Source organism: Pocillopora verrucosa, chromosome 1, assembly GCF_036669915.1.
Source record: "Pocillopora verrucosa isolate sample1 chromosome 1, ASM3666991v2, whole genome shotgun sequence".
Classification (NCBI taxonomy): domain Eukaryota; kingdom Metazoa; phylum Cnidaria; class Anthozoa; order Scleractinia; family Pocilloporidae; genus Pocillopora; species Pocillopora verrucosa.
In genome coordinates, this window is record NC_089312.1 from 17,703,978 (window position 1) to 17,728,316 (window position 24,339).

General features: G+C 39.6%; 1 protein-coding gene, 1 long non-coding RNA gene and 2 pseudogenes across 2 annotated transcripts; 1 reads left to right on the forward strand and 3 right to left on the reverse strand.

The window, feature by feature from the left end:
* Positions 1-1,182: 1,182 nt before the first annotated feature.
* On the forward strand, positions 1,183-2,894 carry LOC131799767 (DELTA-alicitoxin-Pse2b-like; annotated as a pseudogene).
* Positions 2,895-3,617: 723 nt separating this feature from the next.
* Positions 3,618-13,435, reverse strand: LOC136277354 (uncharacterized). The gene is made up of 3 exons (XR_010715865.1): positions 13,329-13,435; positions 6,064-6,153; positions 3,618-3,776 (listed from the first exon to the last, which is right to left on the reverse strand). It is a non-coding gene; the product is annotated as an uncharacterized lncRNA (long non-coding RNA).
* Positions 13,436-14,865: 1,430 nt separating this feature from the next.
* LOC136277018 (uncharacterized) lies at positions 14,866-17,552 on the reverse strand (annotated as a pseudogene).
* Positions 17,553-19,835: 2,283 nt separating this feature from the next.
* Positions 19,836-23,610, reverse strand: LOC136277038 (trypsin I-P1-like). The gene is given in 7 exon segments (XM_066158663.1): positions 19,836-20,004; positions 20,007-20,228; positions 20,231-20,441; positions 20,891-21,216; positions 21,396-21,425; positions 22,234-22,375; positions 23,569-23,610. Coding segments are annotated over 7 exon segments (1,011 nt in total). The 3' UTR covers positions 19,836-19,966.
* Between the last annotated feature and the right edge of the window lie 729 nt (positions 23,611-24,339).

Consider the following 24,339-nt stretch of genomic DNA (forward strand, 5'->3'; position numbering starts at 1 on the left):
TGAGTAGGTATTATAACAATATAGTCAGCTTAACACAACTACTTAAAAAAGAAAGTTATTTACGTTGTTTTAAATACATGAAGTTTGAGTGTTCCATTCAAAGTTGTAATTCTTGGAGTGTTACTTCTGATGAAGCAATACTGATTCAAACTGAACATCACGTTTATAAGGTGTTCCTTTCCAATTTCAGTCCAAGTTTAAGTCAAAGAAAGTGCAATGGCAGATTATTAAGGATTAAAAAATGATGGTATTACCATATAATCACTACTTGTTTCCTGTTCATTTAAGTATTTTCACTTTTAATTTTCACTTTTGCGTCCGAGTCGTTGTCCGTACTTTTCAGCTCGTTTTACATACATCCAAAAAGTCTTAGCTTGCACAATGAAATTGTCATTTAAATCCCACCATTCTAAAAATAAGTAAGCTGTTAACCCTTTAACTCCCAAGATCAGATTGCTAATTCTCTCTCATGGCTGCTACACGTTTCCTTGTAAATAAGTTACAAGAGTTTTGGTGTTAGATCAAGATTAAAACTTCTATGTGAAACGTTTAAGATTTCTCATTACCTGTTTCCTGAATATTGTATGGATATTATGGGGAGAAGTTACATCTAAATCACATTTGGGGTTTAAGGGTTAAGGGAGGATCGTCACTTGTAATTCGACATTCAGTCAACTGGTGGCCAGTTGTCGACGAACTATTTGTGTGATGGTGAACGGGTCAGACAAGGTCCTCGCCCTAGTCTCCCAACCATCCTGGCTACTCTGAATCACTCCTGTAATTTTCAACCTTTCGTATTAATTCCCTATTTCTATATGCCCGCAAACCTAGGACCTCAAATACACGATCTATTTTCAAATCGATGCCGAGATTATCACACAGTAACCTAAAACGCTCAGTAACGTAACCTGATTTGATTCGGTGGTTTGACACACTGCTGGATATAGAACCAGTAGAGGTATAACGCCTTAAAGGTTTGGCATAAAGAGTTCTGGGAAGTATTATTAACTCTTTAGCAATTACTGTTTAAATTATTGTTATCATTATTACGAGTATCACTGCCAAACTAACTACTCTATAAGGAAGTGCATATGAAAACAAAATGCTTTTCAGTTAATTAATTTAAACCTGTCTTTGTTTCACAGATTTCGTGCCTTATCACAAGCATCAAGGTAAAGACACTCTTTATGCAGGAAATCATGTTTGTCTCCCTGCTACTGTTGCTTTGCGTGACCCTCGCAATTCCTGAAGCCAGTCAAGCTACCGATAGTGAATCAGAAGGACTCGGAAAGGTGGTTTACCTTCCGAAGATAAACTTATTGGCCGACTTTCATGAAAAAGAGAATCGCATCTATGAACCTCTACCATCAGAATGCTTCACCAAGAAACCCTTGAAGTCCTCAAGCAGCAAATTCGATTACTATAAAAGTACCAAGGAATTGTATAAGTCACTGGCCACCGAGTCAAGCCTGAGCGCCTCGTTAACCTCGACGTTTACTTTGAGTGCTACTGTATCAGTGGCAACAAAGAGCAAAAGCTAATTGAAAACAGAAGTGAGTGGCATATCTTTGATCAAGGGGGCGTTGAAAGAAAAGATTTACGTCGATAAAGAATGCCTTGTGAATGCCAAAAAATCCAATGGAGTTTTCTGGACTATTTAGAAAACCTGCCATTAAGATTGAAAAACCTTGGCTTCACAATTCTTGGAGAGCATATCGTACTTTCCTAGATAAATATGGCTCCCATGTCATCTATGAAGCGCGGATCAAGGTTCCAGCAAATGATCTTCGCAGAGAGCTCTCAATCGTATAACGAGAGGATTTCCAGGTAAAAGCATGTGTCTCGGCTGCAGGTCCCACGTCTGTTGGAAAGCTTGGCGTTTCTGCTGTTCTAAAATAAGCAGCAATGAAATGTCAAAGGCAAGCAAGATGAGTGTTAGCGAGACACGGTTCGTCAGGGGAGGACTAAGGGCAACAAATAGCGAGCTGGCAAATGGAGAAACGTCAGCTGAACTGATTATAAAACTTATGAATGAAGCTGACGAGGCACCTTCGCCTGTCCAGCATACCTTCATGCCGATTTCGCGCATATTACAAAGCCGCTTTAAACCAGGATCTAAGAATTACATCCGAGCAACAAACCTCGAGTACTACTACAACGGTTACTTAAATTACGGTTGTACCTACAAGCCACTCCATGGTGTCGAACTTCAAAAATTCGACTACACCAAAGGATCAAAGGAATATCCAGAATTCGAATGTTCTATCCCAAAGGAAGGTTGTCATAGCGACAATGACTGTTACTACATGGTTGGTGTCTGGTGCAATTGCGGGGGAAGAACATGCGTTCGTCACAAGTCGGAGAAACAAATCCTAGGTAGTTCCAAGGAAACTGCATATATGAACACGGCAACATGGGACTGGAAAGGATGCAATTGGAAAGTCTGGGGGTCGGTATGTGCTTGCTACAACAAAGATCGCAATGAAAGGCAGACTGTGTGGTCCTTAGCTACCAGCTCCAAAGATGCTGGTAAACATAAAGCACCTGGCAACACAACCTACGACGGGGCAATTGATCCTGTTACAGGTCAAGCGGAAAGAATGGCAACACCTAACACAGCCGAAGATGCTGCCGAGCACATGGCGAAACATCCAATTCAAACCCAACTGAAGGAAGAGGAAGAGGAAATTTAATGTCTCTTATATCACATGTAATCACTTAAATGGGAAGCGCCTAATTAAGTTATAGAGAGAAAAAATCTGGTCTTAAACAACAGTTGACCATTCGATCAGGGATGGACAGCTGCAATTGAAACATTTCGCGATCATTTAGGTGGAATGTTAAAATACAAGTCCAGTTAAAGTGTTCAAATAAAGGAGAGCGCATCCACGGCAGTCAAACTCATTATTGTCGAGGGGGAAGGGAAGGGATTACATATAGCAAACATTTTCAAAGATGGAACTGTTGCTGGTTCAATTTGTGTGGCTACGTTAATTTCTGGTGAACACTGAATTAACAAACTATTTCGTTCATTGACCCGAAGTAAAAAGACATGATATACGAATTTAGTCACAATCACCTCAGCGATACACAAGTTTCGTTTCCATTCATGACTTTAGCTGCGGTGAAATAGTATAGCGAAATAGAGAACAAGCAACGAGCAGGGATGTAGTGCTAGCTAACCATTATGAAAAAAGCGCAGAGCGTAACAACTTTGTGTGGGGACCATAACAGCTAAAGCCAGTGAGAGTTGCGCGTTAAAATTGTTAGAGGACATTTCGGCCGTCAGTAATTTTCCTCGATTTTACACGTTTCTCAGCAGTATCGATAATGATCTCTTCTTGGCTAAAATAACCTTTAGAGAATTCAAAGAGTAGTTCCCAACATCGATGTATTGTCATGGCTCCCTGATGTCGGCTAACGGGCAGAAAACTCAAGCAGATCGAGGCTACGTGATGTCAATTATTATTTGATACGGTTTTATCTCTTAATCGACTAGTGCCGATTTTGGCTAGATTAATTTTATCACGAGAAATGTTCCAGTAATAGTGTAATTTGCGACCTTTAGTGATCCCCTGAATCTGTACTATAGAACAAGCTCACTCACCTTTCATTGTTGTGTTGTGTCCATTGATGTTAGGGGGCTGGTTTCCCTTTCTTGACAGACGCTTACCAAATTTTTTAAATTTTCATTGAATCTGATTCTCCCTGAAGAATACACTGTCTCTCTTTTCAATCTGTGGAACAATTGCCATTGGCTCTTGAACACCATTTCACTAAAAAATGGATCAAATATAAACTCAATCTACATACACTGGAAGTTCCCCAGTATTCAAAGGGCATGCACATGTCCACACTCTGATAGAGTATTCTCAGCACTGTTTTCTGTACATTTCCTATGATGCTATGATGCTCAAGTAGGACACTCTACTTCTAGACAATGGGAAATGTATGGAAACCATCTTGGTACTAGAAAGCATTAAGTTTAAGTAGTTCCTTGAAAAATTAACAAGTGCTTGTTTATTCCAAATTGCACGAGAAAAATCATGTGATTACGTGTTAATAATATACATGGAAAAATACGAGATGGCTTATCATAATTAAGCATTAGCAAAGCGCGCGCATCAAGTGCAAAAATAATTTATTCAAACCGAGCGTTCGGTCAAAACAACCGCGTACAATAAAAACAATAATATGCAATGATGTCTTCACATCTTTAAGGCGCAAAAAGGTTCAAAGTCCGGCTAAACAGTTCAAGGAATTGTTCAGTCTGTGTCCGAATCACTTTCGATGAAATGGATCGTCGTTGCCGAGGGTTTAACCATGTTTTTTTTTAATTTCGGCGTTGGATCGCTCGGGCAAAGTGTTAAGCTGGGTGACTCGTAATTTTCGATTTCCTTGGCAATTCCCTTCTCTAAACACCACTTTTTCCAAACCGACAACCAAAAAGCAGTGCTTTTTACAGTATTTTTTTCGTTGTTTGAGCTGTTTTTCAGCTGCGGTGGCGAAAGAAAACCTACTTAAAACGCCGGCCATTGTTTCGCTCGCAAATTTTCAAATTTTCAAATTTTGTTGCGACATCCAAGGCTCGCATTTGATTGGCTATCTGTGAGTTTCTTTGATTATTGACCAATCAGAATGTCTGATTTGTTACTTTTTTGCACTGAATTAACCTCTTCCTGCACTGAATTAACTCTCTTCTGCACTGAATTAACTCTCTTCCGCACTGAATTACCTGAAAACTGCATTTATCTTCACCAATGAGAACTGAGAAATTTTTTATATTATTAGGTCTGTAATCATAAAAGTGATTAAGAAAATCAGACGACCGCTGGGCAGGTGTCTGATTCGTCAATTGCGAGTATAATTACAGACTCAATTTGACGCCTCAGAGTCCTGTTGCCAATTAATCATAACTGTTACAATTTCTGGAAACAACAAATACATTTAGGACAAATAAGTGCAGTAGAGACAATGTCGAAGCAAAAAATTCTTCAACTTTGGAAATTCCATAATTTTTTATGATAGTGAAGTGTTTGTTGCTATGTCTATTGTGATAAATTCTGTGATTGGTGGATTTGACTGAAAGGACTAAAGTATGATTGGCTGCTTAAACTGTCCAATCACAGCCAACTATCTGATTACAACTCTACAGAATGATAAGTGAAAAAAAAAAGTAGCTAATGCACCAATCATATTTGAGGAAATTGTCATGGTTATGCTTAAACCTGTTACCATGGCACAAATAGAAAACACCCACATTGAATTACATAGATCAAACAAAAATTACCAGTGACTCTTCGACACCAATGAGGTCATGGCACTTTTTTTTGACCCATGAGGAGAAATGAAACATACTGTACCCCCGACATGAGTTCGATAGTTCTGGTTGAACCTTAAACTGAGCATTATTCTGCTCAGGATTTGATTATCCTTAAATTGCCTTGCAATAATGAAATCTAAGATTGATGAGAAGAATATGTAAAAAAAATACCAGTCTGTCTTTGTTACTGATGAACATGAGAGTATTAAACATATTTTCACGTCTCTTTTACAAAAACAACCACGACTACATTTTGGAAGAGCTATAAGATGCTTGGCCACCAGTAATCTATGTCTCATCATTTATCATTTCGGTACGATGACTGATTTGCTTGTCACTCACAGTCTCACTCAAATTATACACTAAGTAATTTGGATAACAGAAACCAGATTCTCAAGACATGCAAAAAAGTTCAAAACCACACCATAAATAATCTTAAGATTAAAAAAATTTTGAGTGATACTTGTTTAAGATCATAACTTATCGAAACTACTGTTAAAGAGTTGAATTTTTCTTCAACTTTCTTTGAAAAGTAAAAGATATATATGTTATTCGCCAGATGGGAGGTCTGTATTAGGAAAAACTGTGCCTGAGGTCTTGGATACCACCCAAGGCGATAGGCTGAGGGTGGCACACAAGACAGAGGGCACAGTTTTTCCCAATGCAGACTGACCTTGGCTGGTGAATAACATTTTATTTTTTTTCTAAAACCTAACAAGTGGTTGCAAAAAGAACCTGACCTGCTGTGAGTGGGCTGAATAGGGGAGAATACTGCCCGCTCTTGGAACCAATCAGATTGCAGGATTTGTAGAATACCGCCAGCTCACAAACTAAGAAAAAAAAAGATTTTATTATAAATTTATTTTGCAGCACTAATATTTTTCACTTGAGGCAAAAACAAGTTTTCCTGATTGAGCAAGTTCTGTGCAGCTCTGCAAATAATTCCATGACTGCAAATGATCCAAAATAGGATGCACAAGTCTTTTACCCAAATCAGTCCCTTGTCCATGCCTGAATCGGAGCTAACAAGTTTGCAGCTGGAAAATTTTTTCACTGAAGTCTAAACTAGTGCTTATCAGCTAAAAATGACTTCACATGTATTTGATCTTGTGGAGTTCTACCACACTCTGTCAACTGATCTCCAACTAAAGCAGTTAAAGAGGGGAAAAACTTATCCCATGTGCTAGGATAGCCCTATTAACCTTTTAACTCCCATGAGTGACCAAGACAGAATTTCTCATTACTATATCTATACAATATCAATCATGGAATTACTGATTGATCCAATACTAAATTCTCCAAACTAACTCAATAAGAATCATTTAGCAGACAGTAAGGTGAATTACTAATGAGATCTTGGGAGTTAAAGGGTTAAATGCCCAGGTAACTTTGGCTGTCTTGTCAGTACCTTTGCTGCCACTATAACAATATTAACTATTGTTCACCAAAGTGAGGGAAAATATCTCCCACTTTCGCCAGTACTAGGGTGAATAATTGTTTTAGTACATACCATTGAAGCTGGATTACAACAGACTAAGATATAATATCATTTTTTTCAAATGCTTATACAGTTTAAAATTCCACAAGCTACACTCTCCATAGGTCTAAGCAAGCTCTCTCTTTGTACAGAAAGAACTTTCCTTTACTAGGTTATGTCCCTTTATGGTTGACAAATAAAAATCTTAAAGTTTTTAACTTGTTTGGGTGTAATTTGTTTAGTTAGTGTTAGAAAATCATCTTGTTGTTGATCATTTTGATGGTCTGGAAAGCATTTAGTTCATTACATTGTAAATATAGCCTGTACTCTTTAGTTCTCATTCAAGGCACTGGACTTTTAAATTTTGTCTTAAAATTATAATTTGGAGCTATCAACATACCTACTTTGAAATTCTATTGAAACAAATTACCAATCATTTTTTGTTCTTAGTGCAACTTCCACTTTTACTGGTGAAATTTCCTCTCCTGGGTCTCAAGAAAAAAAGGAAGCCAGTTTGTTTTTCTTTGGTGGCTACAAGGTGAGTATCTCTAGGCTTATCACCTCCAAGCAAGCCAACCAGCATGTTCAAACAGACTATTTGCTTCAAAAGAGAAAAATAATAGTTTGTCTCACAATGTGGTCACTTTGGATGTGGATTGCAATGTTTCAACTGCATACTGCCTGACTTCTTCAGGTGATGAGGTTGATTGAGTATGCATCATCTAATTATATGCTGTTGTTCTCAGCTGTGATTGGTACATCATTTGGATCAGTTTCCCCTCTGTGGTCTGCTGCCAAAAGGCTCTCCTGCTGTTGTGTGCTTTTGTCCCTGTTGATGTTGCTAGGGTGAAGTCATAGGTGAATTGCCTCTTTTACCCTGCATGTATAGAAATGGGGATACAGTCAAGAAACTTTACTTTAGTTCCAGAGAAGGTGGCATCTGGCGTTATGGGCATGCTATGAGATGGCTGAGCCTGCATTTTAATGAGTTGGATATCCCTTTTGTGTGCCTTGATTCTCTCCTGCATAGGTCTGCCGGTTTTACCAATGTAAACCTAATCCCACACTCACAGGGAATCCTTTGAATGCTGCATAGTCTACAGGATTTCCTGTAAGTGCAATAAGGTAACATCAGTGAAACTGGTAGATCAATGCAGGAGAGAATCAAGGAACTTGACAGGCATATCCCACTTGCAAAGGCATAGACCACTGCCACCCAGGAGCATGCCTACAACACCAGAAACTGCCTGCTCTGGAATGAAAATAAAGTTTATTGATTGTGATCCCCATTTCTACACATGCAGGGTAAAAGAGGCAATTCACATAACACCTCACTCTAACAACATTAAAAAGGATAATGGAATTGAAATCCCAGAGGCCTGGAAGCTAACTATCCAAAAAACACAACAGCAGTATAGAGCCATGCAACAGAGGACCTCAGAGGGAAACTGATCTGAAAGCTGCACCAATCACAGCTGTGGAATTCAATCCAATCACTGCTAAACACAACAGCATATAGGAGACACATACTTGATTGACCTCATTTCCTGAAGAAGACTAGCAGTATGCAGTCAAGATATCACAATCCACATTCAAAGTGACCATATCATGAGAGAAACGATTATATTTTTCTTTTGAAGTGTTATTTACCAGGATGAATAACCATCATCTATTTTACTACATACAATATTTGCTTATTTGGCTTATGTACAAGAAGGAAATATATGAATGCCAACAGAGCAGTCATTAATACCTTACACCACAGAAATGTTTTTCTCATCTATTGTTTAAGTGATAAAAAACAATCTCATTGAGCAACTTGCAGCACAACATGGTATTTCAAACACATAGCTCACTTTTATGAAAGGCTTAAAGCAAAATAGCAATTTAACAGAAATTCTTCTTTTCCCTACTTTTACCTCTTTCACAAATTCAATGAACTATTCAGTATTTTACACAAATTTTTGACCGATACTTATTTAATTCAGCCTCGCTTCCGTTCATGATTCGATGTATGATCACTTCCGGTAATGGCGACGACACATGTTAGAAGTTATTAAAAGTTCTGTGTTGAAATCAAAGAATATATCTCCGTTTCTCGTGCCATCCGAACACCACATGGTGTCAGAAGTGAACAAGAATATAAACTGTGTCCAGAACGGATATTTGCGATCAGTGATCAGGAATTACGCGGAAATATGGCTACGAATCTTCCACCACCGAAAGCTCTTTGTCTATCGGGAAATGCAAGTGAGAATTTCAAGTTGTTCAAGCAGCAGTACGAATTATATGTGAACGCCATTGGATTATCTACTGCCAGTAAGGAAAGGAGAAGTGCTATACTGCTAAATCTCGCAGGTGAGGAGGCGCTGAAAATCTACAATGGCTTCACATGGGCTCCAGCGGTAGGTGACCCCGAAGGGGAGGAACATGTACCAGCAGAGGACAAACTGGATCCGGAATTAATTCTGGAGAAATTCCAGAGGTTCTGCACGCCGAAAACAAATGTTACTTATGAACGTTACAAGTTTCACAGGTATACGCAATCAGAAGGTGAGAGTTTCGATAATTTCTTATCACAAATTAACACTCTCGTGTCTACGTGTGCCTACGGTGAACTAAAGGACGATTTTGTCAGAGATAAGATCGTATTGGTAAATAGTGATAAGGTCAGAGCACGGCTGTTGAGAGATGGTGAACTGACTTTAGAAAAAAGCGATAAATGAGTGTAGAGCAGAAGAATGTTCTGGAAGGTGGGCTCAGGATATAAAAGGAGAGACTTCTAAAGTGCAGGCAGTTCAACATAGGCGGAAAGGAGGCCCTCGTGACAAGGGACCACGTAGTAACGGGCAGCAAAGAAGTGCATCAAATTGCTCCCAGGCGTCGAATAGCGGTCATGCCGGTGGTGTGGAAAGGAGGTGCACCCCAGAGAAAGATGCCCTGCAAAAGACAGTAAATGTAACAAGTGCAAACGCCCAGGACATTGGGGCAAGGTCTGCAGGAGTAGTAAAGGAAAAGGGTCTGTACAAGAGGTAGCAGAAGTGCAGTCTGACTCAGATGAGTACTACTTCTTAGGAAGCATCAGTGATGAAAGTTACTCTATTGAGAGTATCAACAACAGGAAACGTAGGAGTGCATGGTTTACGGAAGTCCAGGTGTCGGTCAGAGCCTGAAATTTGCTGTTGATACTGGAGCAGATGTGACAGTCATTTCCAAAGCTGTGTATGATACACAGTTTTCACACTTCATTTTGCAGAAGCCTGACAGGCCTCTTAGTGGCCCAGATCAAAGCAACCTTTCAACTCTTGGATTCTTTACTGCAGAACTAAAGAAAGGTGATCAGACAATCACAGAGGATATATATGTGTTCCCCAAAGGCTCTCTATTGCTAGGTAGAGACGCTTGTGCAGATCTAGGTGTCGTTAAGTTCATTGGAAAAGTTACGTCAGATCCTATCCAGTCAGCGGAGTTCGGATCAATGTTCAAAGGCTTAGGAAAGCTAGAAGGAGAATATAAGATTAAGATCGAGCAAAACGCAGAGCCATACAGTGTGATGACTCCCAGGAGGATATCTATTCCACTACTTCCTCTAGCCAAAGCTGAACTTGACAAGCTTATCGAGCTAGATGTTATAGAACGGTGCACAGAACCATCGGAATGGTGTCTCCTATGGTCGTGGTGCCTAAAGGAAATGGCAAAGTGAGGATCTGTGTGGATCTCACGAAGCTTAACGAAGTAGTGAAGAGAGAAAGAATCATGCTCCCCACAGTGGATTATACAATTGCTCTGATGGGAGGTGCTAAGGTTTTCTCTAAACTGGATGCCAATGCGGGCTTCCACCAAATCTGCTTGGATGAAGATTCAAGGAAACTGACCACGTTCATCTCACCATTTGGTCGATTTCGATATAAGCGAATTCCCTTCGGTATCAAATCTGGCCCTGAGAAGTTTCAGAGTGAGATCTACCGAATACTAGGTGGTCAACAAGGTGTGGTATGTCTCATGGATGACATTGTCGTGTTCGGAAAGAACCAGGAGGAACATGACGAGAGACTCGTACAGACATTAACACGGCTGAAAGCAGCAGGTGTCACCTTGAATAAGGATAAGTGCCAATTCAGCAAAAGCCAGATTGACTTTCTAGGTCATCGGATCGGAGTTAATGGTGTGGAAAGCTCTCCAGAGAAGGTTGAGGCTATATTGAAAATGCGTGCTCCAGAGAATGTGAGTGAGGTAAGAGGTCTGATGGGTACAGTGAACCAGCTCATGAAGTTTGTACCCAACCTTGCTACTATGACACAACCTCTACGTGAACTCTTGAGCTCTCACAGTGCATGGTGCTGGGGTCCAGCACAGGAACAGGCTTTTAAAGAGATTAAACAATGCTTGACGAGCAGCCCAGTGTTGCAAATATATGATCCTTCACTAGAGACCAAGGTGTCAGCAGATGCGTCTTCATACGGACTTGGCGGAGTGCTTTTGCAAAAGCACGGTGACAGGTGGGCGCCAGTGGCGTATGCGTCCAAAAGCCTTCTGGATGTAGAGAAAAGGTACGCCCAGATTGAAAAGGAGGCCTTAGCTAGTACCTTCGCATGTGAACGATTCACAGATTACATTCTGGGAAAGGATATTATACTAGAGACTGATCATAAGCCTCTTGTACCACTGCTATCCACGAAGGAGTTGGATCAACTACCCGTACGTATTCAACGAATGAGAATGAGGCTCATGAGATACTCGTTCACACCTGTTCATGTGCCAGGAAAACTGTTGTACACTGCCGACACGCTATCCCGTTCTTCCAACACCAGCCAAATCAGGTGATTCATTTCATGAGGAAGTGAACTTATATGCTCATCAAGTCATAGCTGGAATGCCTATCAGTGATAGCAAATTAGATGATATTATGATCCATCAACAGGAGGATGAAGCATGCAGGCAAATTATGAACTATGTAGCTGAAGGTTGGCCTGAAAAACATAATGTCAAGGGTTTAGTCAGCCCTTATTTTGCTCATAGAGCAGAGCTGACAGTGGTTAAAGGGCTGTTGATGATGGGACCTCGAGTCGTTATACCATCGTCTATGAAATTGGAAGTCCTGGATAAGATCCACGACGGTCACCAAGGGATTGTCAAGTGCAAGGCATTGGCCAGAAACACAGTGTGGTGGCCAAGCATGATGAAGAATATAGAGGAGTTAATTGAAAACTGTCGCAAGTGTCAGTCTAACAGGAAAAATCCTCCAGAACCTCTAGTTCCTACCATGCTCCCACAACGACCATGGCAATACATAGCCACTGATGTCTATGAACTCAATAAAAGACTGTATTTAGTAATGATTGATTACTACTCCAGATGGATAGAGGTAGCTAGTCTGAGTTCAACCGCCTCAGCAGAGGTCATAGACAGGATGAAACGTGCATTTTCCAGATTCGGAATTCCAGATCAAGTCAAGTAAAATCTGACAATGCAGCTACTATACATCAAGGGAATTTAAGATGTTCACTTTAGATTACGGGTTTCGACATGTCACTAGCAGCCCAGGTCATGCTTCAGGCAACGGTGAAGCAGAGAGAGCAGTGCAAACAGCTAAACGTCTCCTAGCTGGCTCTCAAGATCCTTATCTTGCTTTGCTACAGTATAGAGCGACACCATTGGCTAATGGTTATTTCCAGCTGAGCTAATGATGTCAAGGAGGCTAAAAACCAAAGTGCCGGTGGCCCCGTCTCAGCTGTCCCCAAACCTTGTGCAGAATCATGCCCTACGTCAGTTTGAAGACAATCACAAAACCAAACAGAAGAAGCTGCACTTTGACAGAAGGCATTCAGCGAGGCCTCTTGTTCCCTTAGAGAAGGGAGAAGTGATGGTACAAGACAGAGGACAGTCTGGAATAGTAGTGGAGAAGTGCACACCTCGTTCTTATGTGATCCATACGGACACTGGGTCATATAGAAGGAATAGAGTACAGATCAACAAGATACCACCCCCACCCCCAGCTGCAGCTACATCTCCAGCCAAACCCACACCGGTGCCAGTACCTCCATCACCTAAACTTCCTTCACCCCAAACTGCTAACACTGCAGAAGGAACTGGCACATCAAAAGTGTACACCAGATCTGCCGTCAATCTAAGCCCTCATCTAGATTGAAGGATTATGTGCCATAAGTGAAGTTATACTTTCTGGCCAGATTTTCTCTGGTTTCTCAGACAGAAAGTCATAACTATGAACGCGTATTCTAGTGTGTGTGAGACTTAGTGCAGAGACAAACGACAATAGCTACCCAGGATGTGTTTCTTAACAAAATGACGATTACTTGAGGACATTTGATTGACGTTGTTTTGATTTTGAATTTCACGCTAGATAAGAAACAAGTATGTCTAAGTAGTTTCTCTTTTATTATCTTAAAGGGGGAGATGTGCTGTATTCGATTTACGTTTACATTAATTCAGCCTCGCTTCCGTTCATGATTCGAGTATTGAAATTTCAGCCTTAACAGTATTAACCAAATATTATAAAATAGTACTTACTTGTGTCTATAAATGATCTTAATATTGATTCAGTGCGCTGGTACTCCCTTAAGATCTTTAAAGATAACGTTGTTTCATCACTCAGGTTGTTACGGTCTTAATCCGGCCGCAATGTGGCCGCTCGATCGCCGCCACGGTTGACGGGATTGTTGCCGCCATATTTCAAAACTTAATTACGCGCCCGCAAGTAAACCTACAGCGGATTTTCTTTCAAAAGCAAAGAATGAAAAGTGGACTTACGGACTCGCGCGCTGGTTCGGAGCAGGGAAACACAGCATTTCAAAGTATAGACCTTACGTGGGTTAGCTTCCCGAGTCATATACCTAAAAAACCTTTCGTCTAGAATACTGTGGTTTTTTCTTTTTTTCATTCAAATACAAATATATTGAACATCCCTCGCAAAGTTAATCAGTTGATTAATGAATTAATGATTTCATGAGGAAAATGTTTGGATGACATTGTGTACAATTGTTGATTGTTGTTCAACTGTATTAGTGATTGCTTACTGAGGTTATTTTTGCCCTTTGTTAATAAATTGCTTTTATCTTGAAAATAATTTAGTCGTTACAGTATATGCCTTGGAGGAAATCTTGTTCTTCAACGCCAATATAATCCCCATCCTCATTTTTATAATTATCAACGACCATTGCTGTCGACTCTCCCAAATGCTCAAAAAAAGCTTCACAAATTACTGGTGCGACAAACGCAGAGGCAACGTTAAGTTGTACATTGATGGTGGGCAGTACGACACAAAGGCGACATTCAATAACATGGAAACGGTTATACGAAAGAACCATTAGACTCTCAGAATATACTCGGTTTAAACAGAGAGGCCAATTCCACAATTGTCATAAGTAAGAAACAGTTTACCATTCTTATTGTGTATTTGGAGCAATTTCTCGTGGGAGGTCACTCCTAAATTCCAAATTCAACCTGGAAAAACGGGGCCAAAAAGAGTAACCGCGTGGAATGTCAATTGCCAAAATATTCCCATTAGTATTAATACTATTATTATTATTTATAGAAAGGCAAGATATCATCATACATCAGTTGTATATTCATTAATTACTATGCATTATTATAGTACGTAGTTAGAAAAAACTATAAGCAGCAAGAGGTCATTATTGACTATGAGGTCAGTTACGAGCTGATTTAGGGAGGGAGAAGGATGGCGAACTATCAAGAGAATGAACAGCTTGTCAGACTGTGCGAATGGAAAAGTCCTGAAAGGCACCGGCTTTTCAAGTTGTTGCCCCACATCACCCTCGTAGATGAAGCATGAAATTAAGCTGCTTAAATCAGTAAATCAAGTTGAGACAAACAGGATGCTTCTCGGAAAAAAGACATTCATTTTTGAAAAAATTGGTCTGACAAGTCAGTTCTGACAATGGGTAATTGTTTGGTAAGAATTGGGGGAAATTCTCGTCAGTCTACACCTTGAAGAGTAACATTGCAACGCGATATCAATAAGTATGCAGAAAATTGCTGTATATTATCTTATAACAGGCCCATTCATAGAAAAACAGTTTACAGGATGTTATTCTAAGATTTCTTCGATAGTTATCATTCCATAATCAAACATATTTCCACCAGTAATTGCTATACAGCTTTCCACCACCGCAATATGAGCCTCCGCCAACCCCTGCTTGCCGACTCCCTGTGCCACTTCCGCCTCCAGATAGCCCCACCTCCACTGATGCTCCATTATCTTCCGCGCCCCCTCCGCCTCCACCATAACCACCCATAGCCCCCGGGAATGGTCCTCCGTTGGTCCCAGTGTTCATCCAACCTGCTTGTCCCCCCGCCCAGGCACGGTCAAGTGATCCCCACCATCACCGTTGGCGCCATACCTTCTTTTACATGCTGAACCGAGCCAGCCCGCGCCTGCTCCTCCGTGCCATTTTCCACCATAGGTATTGCATTCACCTGGTTGACCACCTTTTCCTCCTTTTTTGACGCGCAACGGGCTTAAACCATTGGATTCAGTGCCGTCTTCTCCAGCCTGACCATCAATGCCATTAAATCCCCCAGATGCACCCCCTCCCCCTCCAGCTGCCATCAAAAGTATTTTTTCCTGTCCTACCGTGTAAACGAAACTTCCTCCCCCTCCCCGGTGCCGGCATTATCTTCCACTGACAAACCCAATTCAGCTGCTGTCTTACTGTTTCGCATCCCACCTTTCACTTCTACTGAATTACCCCCCTCTCTTTCCCACCACAAGGACTAATACAGTTCCTTTTGAAAGACTGAAAATTCCTTTAATCTTGGCACCTCTACCACCAGAGTATGTCCCAGGTCGATATCCATAATTGTAGCTGTGAGTTCCGCCTCGCGCTCCGTAGGCAGTGATTGAATATCGAGAAGTACTGGGAACTAAATATCCTTCAGTTTTGCCCACTCTGGTATTTTTGTCTCCGACTGTTAAAATAAATTTTACGAATCATTTTATGCCGGCGCAGATCGTAGCTAAATAGAGGAGGTGAAAAGATTCAGATAATTTATCTCACTCACAATTATTAGGACTTTCAATTCTATAGAAACTGGTTGAAAAACGATTAGAAAGATTGACTCTAAATTTCAATGAAATTTTACCAGTTTTGCTTATGGATTTTCCGGTCTGAATGCTCCTCGAGGTAAAGAAGTCCACGAAATGTGTGCTTTTCCAAGTATAATTATCATGTTCTCTACGTTTTCTGCTACTTTAAAGTACTAAAACAATACAATAATGGCTCGTGTGGAGTAGGTATAGTCACTGACTGTCTTGGTGAATAAAGACATCAGCACCGGTTAAAGTCATTGACTTAAACCAGCTGGGGCTAAGTTTTTGATAAAGCTTAAGGAATAGTGGCACAAGTTGATAGCGTTTTGCATTTGAAAGTGATAAGTAAATTGGTAATGCATCGATTATGCTGTCCAAAGCCTGGTTATCTGTTCAGAAATTCACCAAACCTCTCTTTAGGCCCACCAGATGAAAAATGCCCATGAGGTAGTTATAACATGTAATTCTTTAAGCGCTTATTGGCTTCGTGTGATATTTTGCAATGATATGATAATAGTGATGTTATGGATTTACGACAGGCAATGGAAAAAAGCTTTGGAAAAGCGTGTCATTGTGATTCATGCCTATGCGGCCTTGTCAAAGGCTTTCCTTACATTCTGTAGGTATACGTCTCTCTTCAACTAGTAACAGCGTTAAGACTAAGGCTTTTGCATGAGAAAACTACTGTTTGAAAAATCTAACCTCGATACGGCATGGCACAGTAAACATACGACGGCAGTGTCTTACGGAGTTATCTGGTTTTAGCCAATAGTAACCGCTCAGATAGTAGTCGCCTTCACTCTCTTTTATCTCTTGGCAGGAAAATGCAGGTAGCTCTTTGATTGATCCCAGTTTAACTGATGATAGAATAGCAAAGCATGTCTTAATGTAGCGAGGGCAGATGAATATAACACATACAATTCGCTCTTTACTGACCGCCGCTCTATGGTGCAGAATGATCAACTGATTAAACAAAGCTGTTTGTCAATTCCAGAAGATCCGCTTTAAGGGGATAGTTTTCGGCAGTAATAGACATTAATAGACATTTAGCTCCTAGCTGATCACCAAAACATCTCGTCAATAACATTTCTCCTGCAAATTTAATCTCTATTGTTGTTGAGTAGCTGGAGATATCCAACCAAAGTTGAACACTTATTGGAAATGATAAGTCTTCATACCACTGATTTGGTCCTTGAGTGAGAAAATTAAGGGGCAGTCGTGCTTGAAACTTGAAAGTTGTTCAAACTACTCCCTCCCTTCTCGATCGCTGAGTTAAAATTATTATTACTAGCGCGATTTCTCCAAGTTGTACTCCACCAGCCAAGTCTGTATTGCTATTCGAAGACAAAGAAAATTCAATAAAAAGAGCTTCATTGGTGCTTTCCCACTTTACCTGGATTTGTAATTCGCTTCAAGTAGAACCGATGGCTATCTTCAAAGAAATGCCCTGGGCGTGCATCCTTCGTGCGGTTGTTAAATTCGCACTGTTTTGTGATCACGTAGAAATTGATACTTTGGCAAATAATGTCCGCTTCACATGCTTCATAACACTCAAGAGGAGTCCTATTCCCAAGAGTCCGGTAAGTGAATCCGATAAGCGCCTTACCCAGGGCGGACTGTTCGGTGCGACAGTGATCGTCGGAGTGGCAAGTGGCCGATCTTGCGTTGGAAAATTCCCCAACCATAGATAAAACTACGATAGGGAGGAACCACGTGATCGAAATCATCTAGTAAAGCAATAACAGGGGCTAAATATTCACTAAAAGGAAAAAGCTTTCTAAGACAAAGTTTTGCGTCTAATTTATCTAAGAATATTTGCATTATTCCTCTAAAGAAAGGTGTTTGTTTAAATTAATTTACCCGAATAGTATTGGACAAAGAAAGGTCCACGAGTTGGAGTCTTCGGATCTGTGACCCGCATACTTCTGTCACAGGCTCATGCATAAAATATAAACCAAAACAAATTCGTTGTAATTTAGGCCAGTTTACATGCCATATACTTTACATAAATTGAATCGAGTTTGAGCCTGTCGAATCAACAGCTTTAGCTATCTTAATTCTATAGAATCAATCGTGGAGCCGACCTAGATTCTGGTTAAATTCGGTTCAAAAAAGAAAAAGGCGGATTTATAGAATGATTTATGTTTTGTTCAGTCCATGTAATGTTAAGCGCAACGTACAGCTATTGAAAGCTAATCCAGGGTCGTAATCCAAGTTAAACTTTAAGTGATGAAAGGCTGAACAGAAATAACTTAAATTAGTCGCTTCGAAGTAGATCAGACACAGCACTCATCCTAATCTACTGAATTCGATTCGTCTTAAGCAAAGTTCGACTTCTTAACAGAGCCTTGGGTGACAACTGCGCGGCCTTCAGAATGTCAATCGCATCCCGCTGTGCTGGGGTCAGCAATTTCAAACGTATGCTGCATGGCAAAGGCGGATATATGAAAAATACGTAGAAATTTAAGGTATCGTTGTCTTTAGAACTTTTTCCATGGTTAGATGAGAAGTAAAGAGAAAATATGTAGCATTCAATATACGGAAATACTCAGGTAAAGATCCTGAGACGAATGTAAACAAATAACTTTTTCAGTTGGACCTGAACGACCACGTTATATTAGTAAAAAAAATAAAGATTAATAGACCCTTTTTTCCCCACGTCTTCACAAAAATTAACTACCAGTGGAAATTTTTCAAGCTGACTGCTCAAGCTGGATTGGTTGTACTCAAGGATCCCATTAGAAATGGAACGCACCGACCGGCTAGTTTTGACTGATGTCTTTCCTATTCAAGTATTGATAAAATAAAAAATTCTAACGTTTACGACCTCGGGAATAATTTCAGCAGCAATTACAGTAGGATACTATACCGGTATTATACAGGACGAGCTTCTTTTTTTTCTGCGCTCAGGGGAACCTCTACAAAAAGTCATTGCATTAATTAAAAACCCACTCCTTTAAGTTTTAGTAAAGCCATTAAACTGAATGTTACACAGAAGGTGTTAATAAGGACAAACATTGGGTTAATTAAATGTTGTTTTCATAGGGCTTTCCAACTTTAGTTTAAAACCAGTAGCGGGGTGTGCCTGCTTTAAGCCACGACTGATAATGGATTTATTTCGAGGTCTATTTTCACATGCTATAATGTAGTAAAAATTGGTGAAAATTTTGGCTATTGGTATTTGTGTTACTTCACTATTCGAAAAAAAAGGCGCTAATTAGGATAATTGCTTTCTGCGACATACAAATGAAAACAGTCTTACTTTAGCTTCGGAGATATTCGAACGAAATGCAAGTAGTAATTTCCGTACCCTTTCTTTGAAGACCCAGTGGTAGGTATGCAAATCAAAGCAGGACATAGTTACTTCTAACAAGAGGTTTGTGGCCTGATCACAATTTAAGGCGAACAAGATGGGTAGATTCACTAAATAGCACAAGCAAGCACTATTTTTAGCCGTTCGTGTTTCAAATCAAAGTGCTATGAACTTTTATAAATGGTCTACAACTGTGGTACGTATGAGGAAAAAAGGTTTAGACCTAATAAACAAGTTAAACGGCTATTCAAATATTTATTGTAATTTTTCAACTGTTCAAAGGCTTGCTTCGCAAAAGGGGAATTGTAAGGTGTCCCATTTAACGCCCTAAGCAAACTGCGAGTAGGACTTAACAGTTAACACCTCCGCATTAACATGCATAATCTCCTTAGTGTTCTTTATACATTTGGCATAATACTGAAAAGAGAATTTTCTTAACAATCAAGAGCTTTTTTCGGTGGGGATAAATCCCTTAATCCTTGTGATCTTAGTGTTTGATTGAGAGGTGATACCGGAAGGGGAAATTAGACGCTAGTAATTCCTTGAAGTTAAAGGGTTAAAACACGTTGTATTGTAATATTTTAACACGTCTGCAGTCTTAGAAGAATAGTTTAAAATAACTGTCGGCCGTCGCTATGTAAATTTATTGCATGGTTTAATTTACGTAAGTTCAACGGAACTACACCTTGTTACATGTTTACCTTAAATAGAAAGCTTGTTTTCGTCCGTTGAAGTGATCATGACTATGTTTAAATTGTCTCTCATAGCATTGTTTATCTAGTTTGTTTAGTTACTACTCTTTGTTGTTTCGATCCAGTTCAGGAGTTTTTGACATTTGTGTACACACCTGGATACCCTGGTCTGGCGCATCCGATACCATAGCTCACAACCCCTGTCAGAAAAAATTTTCCATTTTGGGGGCACACTAAAGGGCCTCCACTATCACCCTGACAGGAATCAATCCCCCCCTCTCTGTATCCAGCGCAGATCATGTTTTCCGTAAGTGACCGGTAGCTATTTTTGCACTCTTGGTGGTCGACAAGTGGACATTAGCTTTCATCAGATACCTGGACTGTGGTCCTCCCGACCGAATTGTGCCAAACCCACTGACGGTGCACATGGTTCCAGTAGAAAAATCGGTGCTACTTGTTGGCATACAGATTGGCTTTATGTTGTCGCTGAATTCTACTTCCTGGCTCAACTCTACCAGAGTTATGTCGTTATCCTTTGTCCGTTTGTTGTATCGAGAATGACTGATGACCTAAAATGATAAATAATGTCCAAATTATCGACACCTTTTGACAATCGTTTTAAACGTGTATTATATCGGCATTACCAAATACTTCCCCTTTAATATGATGACAGCATTTTTTAAGAACTAAAATTTAACGTCCCAAGTATTATGGTATTATGGTGTAAGATTTGGCTCTCAAGGAAACTCTTTTCCACACTGAATTTATTAATTTATATTTACGCAAACATTATTCATATTTCATAATAACAATTGATCAGAGTGACTTCACATGATCCAAAATTAGTTGAGAACGAAAAAAAGTAAAGAACTGTTTGCTATTGGTGTGTAACGATATAATTATAGTTGGTTTGAAAACTTCAACCCAAGTTTTTCGACTCGAGGATAATATTCTAGCAGTTATAAGTGCCATCATCTCGGTATAAATATCACGTTAATAATACCACGGTTCTCACTACCTTTTCCGCAGGAATTATCACTTCATTTCCATCCTCGTTTTTTGTATCAAATTCTGCCAAAATGACCTTAAGCGTCATATCGTATCTTATCTGTTCAAAGCAGTGGGCAGCTGTCACCACCCACTTCTTATCGATGAGAGTTCCACCGCAGAAAATGTTCGTTCTGCTGTAAGGACCGTCATATCTGAAGCCAACCTGCCAGGGAAGTTCAGAAGGCCTCGCTCGCTCCCCACCGACGATGCGAGACCTCCTACCGATACCGCAGGTAATACTTCCACTATACTTTCCCTTCTGATCACTTTGTTGAACGCCAAAAGATTTGATTCCTGTGAGAAATTCCAACAAACTATAATTTTATTTTGCAATTTGTTGATTCGTGGTTATGTAGTCTTGAAATGATCACTTTTTTTTAAATAAGGCAACTACTTCATATCAGAGTCTTAAATTCATTGGGGATATTCCTCGCCATACCTCATCTGATAAAAGGGAAAAAAATGCCTATTACCTTCTTCTGTGAGGTTGCTTGGAGGAGTACCTACGATTGAAACAGATGGTTCAAAATGTCTCATTCTGATATCCCTCTAGCTTCCATTGTTTTTCAAAGAATATTTAATAGTCTTTTTTAGATCGTCGATTTGATGTCACGCTAAAGAATATGCGAAGGTCCTTCAGGGGTTGGTTTTTTTTAAAATTTGTCATATTCATGTTCGTTTGCCACCTTGATGGATATCTCTTAAGTGTAGCCATCACGTATACGTAATGTGCAATCACCTTGGCCCACGAAAAAGGTATATTCACTTGATAGTTTACCTTGGTGGAGGTACTGCTGTAATGTTAATATTTATGTGAAATATTGATGGCGAGAAAGAGATTATAACCTCTTGTGGCGAGTGGTTGAAACCGAAATATTTTCTGCTGATCGGTTTCTGCCATGATTGTTTATCAAAGTGGTTTCCTAACCTTTGAGGGAATTTTTTTTCTTTATGAAAAAAGTTATTTTTGCATAATCAATATGACGATTCTGAAATCTGTTTTTAGCCTGGTTATCACATTGACGCTGGGATTAGTAGGATTATAAAGGAAAACGACACTCCTCTACGATTTCAGATATCATAACGACGGTAGTAACATGCATAGATGGCTAAGGAGGACTTCAGGACCTTCCGGTCCATCTTAAAGCTTCTTTCATATATCTGCTGAAATATCACGGGTTGTTATAACACTCGTCGCATGCATATGGAACGTATATGCTTCACTGACTCACGAAATTTTTCTTTTGAAGTAAATAAAGAACTACCAGCCATCAATAACTACTGGGGTTGAATTACAATAATTTAACCTACCCATTTCAGGAAAGACATTTGCCTTAAACGTATCAGGGTCTCCTTCAGCTCCACGTGGACTGTAGCGAACGCAGACAATGTCACCATGAGCTGAGGATCGAGCAGTGCCAGCACCAATTTCAAATGTACTGTTCCAGACAATCTTCAGTCAATGAAGAAATAAATGTTAGAGGAAAAAATTTTGCTAACACACGAGTATCGTTTAAGATTGATCTAAAGTCTCATCCAGGTTAGCCGAATTGAATGTTTCGTAAAAGAGACCATAAAGCATAAGCAAGATTCAGAATGGATTTTCCATCCTCTATTTAGATCCTTTTAACCTGGAAATTGCTGAAAGCACTTAAGGGCCCAAGAAAACCGAGCCTTATTTTGTTTTGGAATTTTTCTTCAGTTAAAATTAGTTTGTACATTCGTACACTCCTTAAAATTGAAAACATTCAGAAAGGCTGAACTTTGCCTATAAGTATTATAATTTCATCGACGGGGAATATCTTTTAGCAGGGCTGGTTTCATTGCTTTAGCGTCGTGGTACAAAATTAAAATTTCATTCAGCTGATTCGTGCGATCTACAGTTAATTGATGCGAACGGAACACTGAAATGGCTTCCTACGAAATTGTGCAATAGCGTGCGTTTTTGACCTTCCTAGCGAAAGGAAATTTTGCCCTTAATATTGTAAACAATAAGTCGCATGTTTCCTCGTAAACGTAAGGAAATATATCTTAAATTATCCTGCGGGACTCGAGCAATTTCCTCAACTTCGGAAAACTCAAGTGATATTTGTGTAAAGTTTACTCAGCTCATGCGATTACTTCTACAAGTTCACTCTTTTCATTCCTCCCTTTCAGTTTATTTTTCGAGGTCATAAGCTCGCAGCAATTTAGTTGATTATTAGTTTTTTTCTTTTTCTTATCTTCTTGTTTAGTGATTGCGATCTATGAAATATTCGGGCGTCTATTAACGATTTTTACCCATTGCGGCACAAAAGGAAAGATGCTAAGACTAATGTCTAAAGAAAGTTTGAGTGGTAATTGTGAACTGACAACAGTAGTTGACCGAAAAAGCAGCCCGTGACGAACGCTGACTACACCGTTAAAAGTCTTCTTATTATTTACGTGGCACATCGTTACTAATAACATAATAACAAAGGATCTAAAAGAAGGAAGGAAATTCATTTTGCATCTGGTTAGATACTGACACACAAAAAAAGGTCTCAAGAACTTATATAATTAAACTACGACAGGAAAAGGTAAAGAATACAACAGTTTAACAAGAATTACTGGTGAAGCATAAACATCGTAAATTTCTTTATACAGGTAAAACAGTATCAGCAGTACCTGTGAATATAATGTGATAACAATTAGGTTGTAAAATTCCATCTTATCGAAAAGAAACACGGTGATGTCATACTTGCATCACAAAGTTCATTTGGAAATGAACTATTCGGGGGAAAAATTTTTTGGTTAACATAACTGAGGAACTAAAAGCAACTGATGGAAATAGACATGCTCCATAAAAAATGTCCTATTGGTTTTTATTTGACATCTGAAAGGCACATTGGTGAGATTTGTACAGTTACTTACAGTTTCATCGACGGCACCGATTAAGTCTGATTAAGTACCATGGTTAGGCATCTAAAACCTGTGTAAAGCGCGTAACACGAGCCATAAACACCCAGTCTACAACAATCAGTTATGACTCGACTCGCGGACGAAAGATGGAGCGAAATAGGTGACTACTCAAACAAGCAGGCGGCATTTCATAGATTAATTCAACCGAAAAGAAAACCAATATAGTCTGCAATAATAAAAGTGAACGTAGAACAGACTTAAAGACTCACTTTATATTACTCCTATCGTTTTGCACACGTTTTTGTTGTTGTTTGTCTTGGAGCATCATATTTTGTTTTCTAGTTCATAGATAAATTCTTAATTATGTTGCGTATTTGTAGTTCACAGATTGTTCGCAATGGTCTATACTACCTAGCTTGATCTTTCTTGTTTCCTTTTGTAAATTTATTTTCCTGATGGTACGGATTCACGTTCCAGAAAAAGCGTTTTTGGAAAGAGCAATTTCCTACCCGCATTACTTCCCTCTAAAGGCCACCT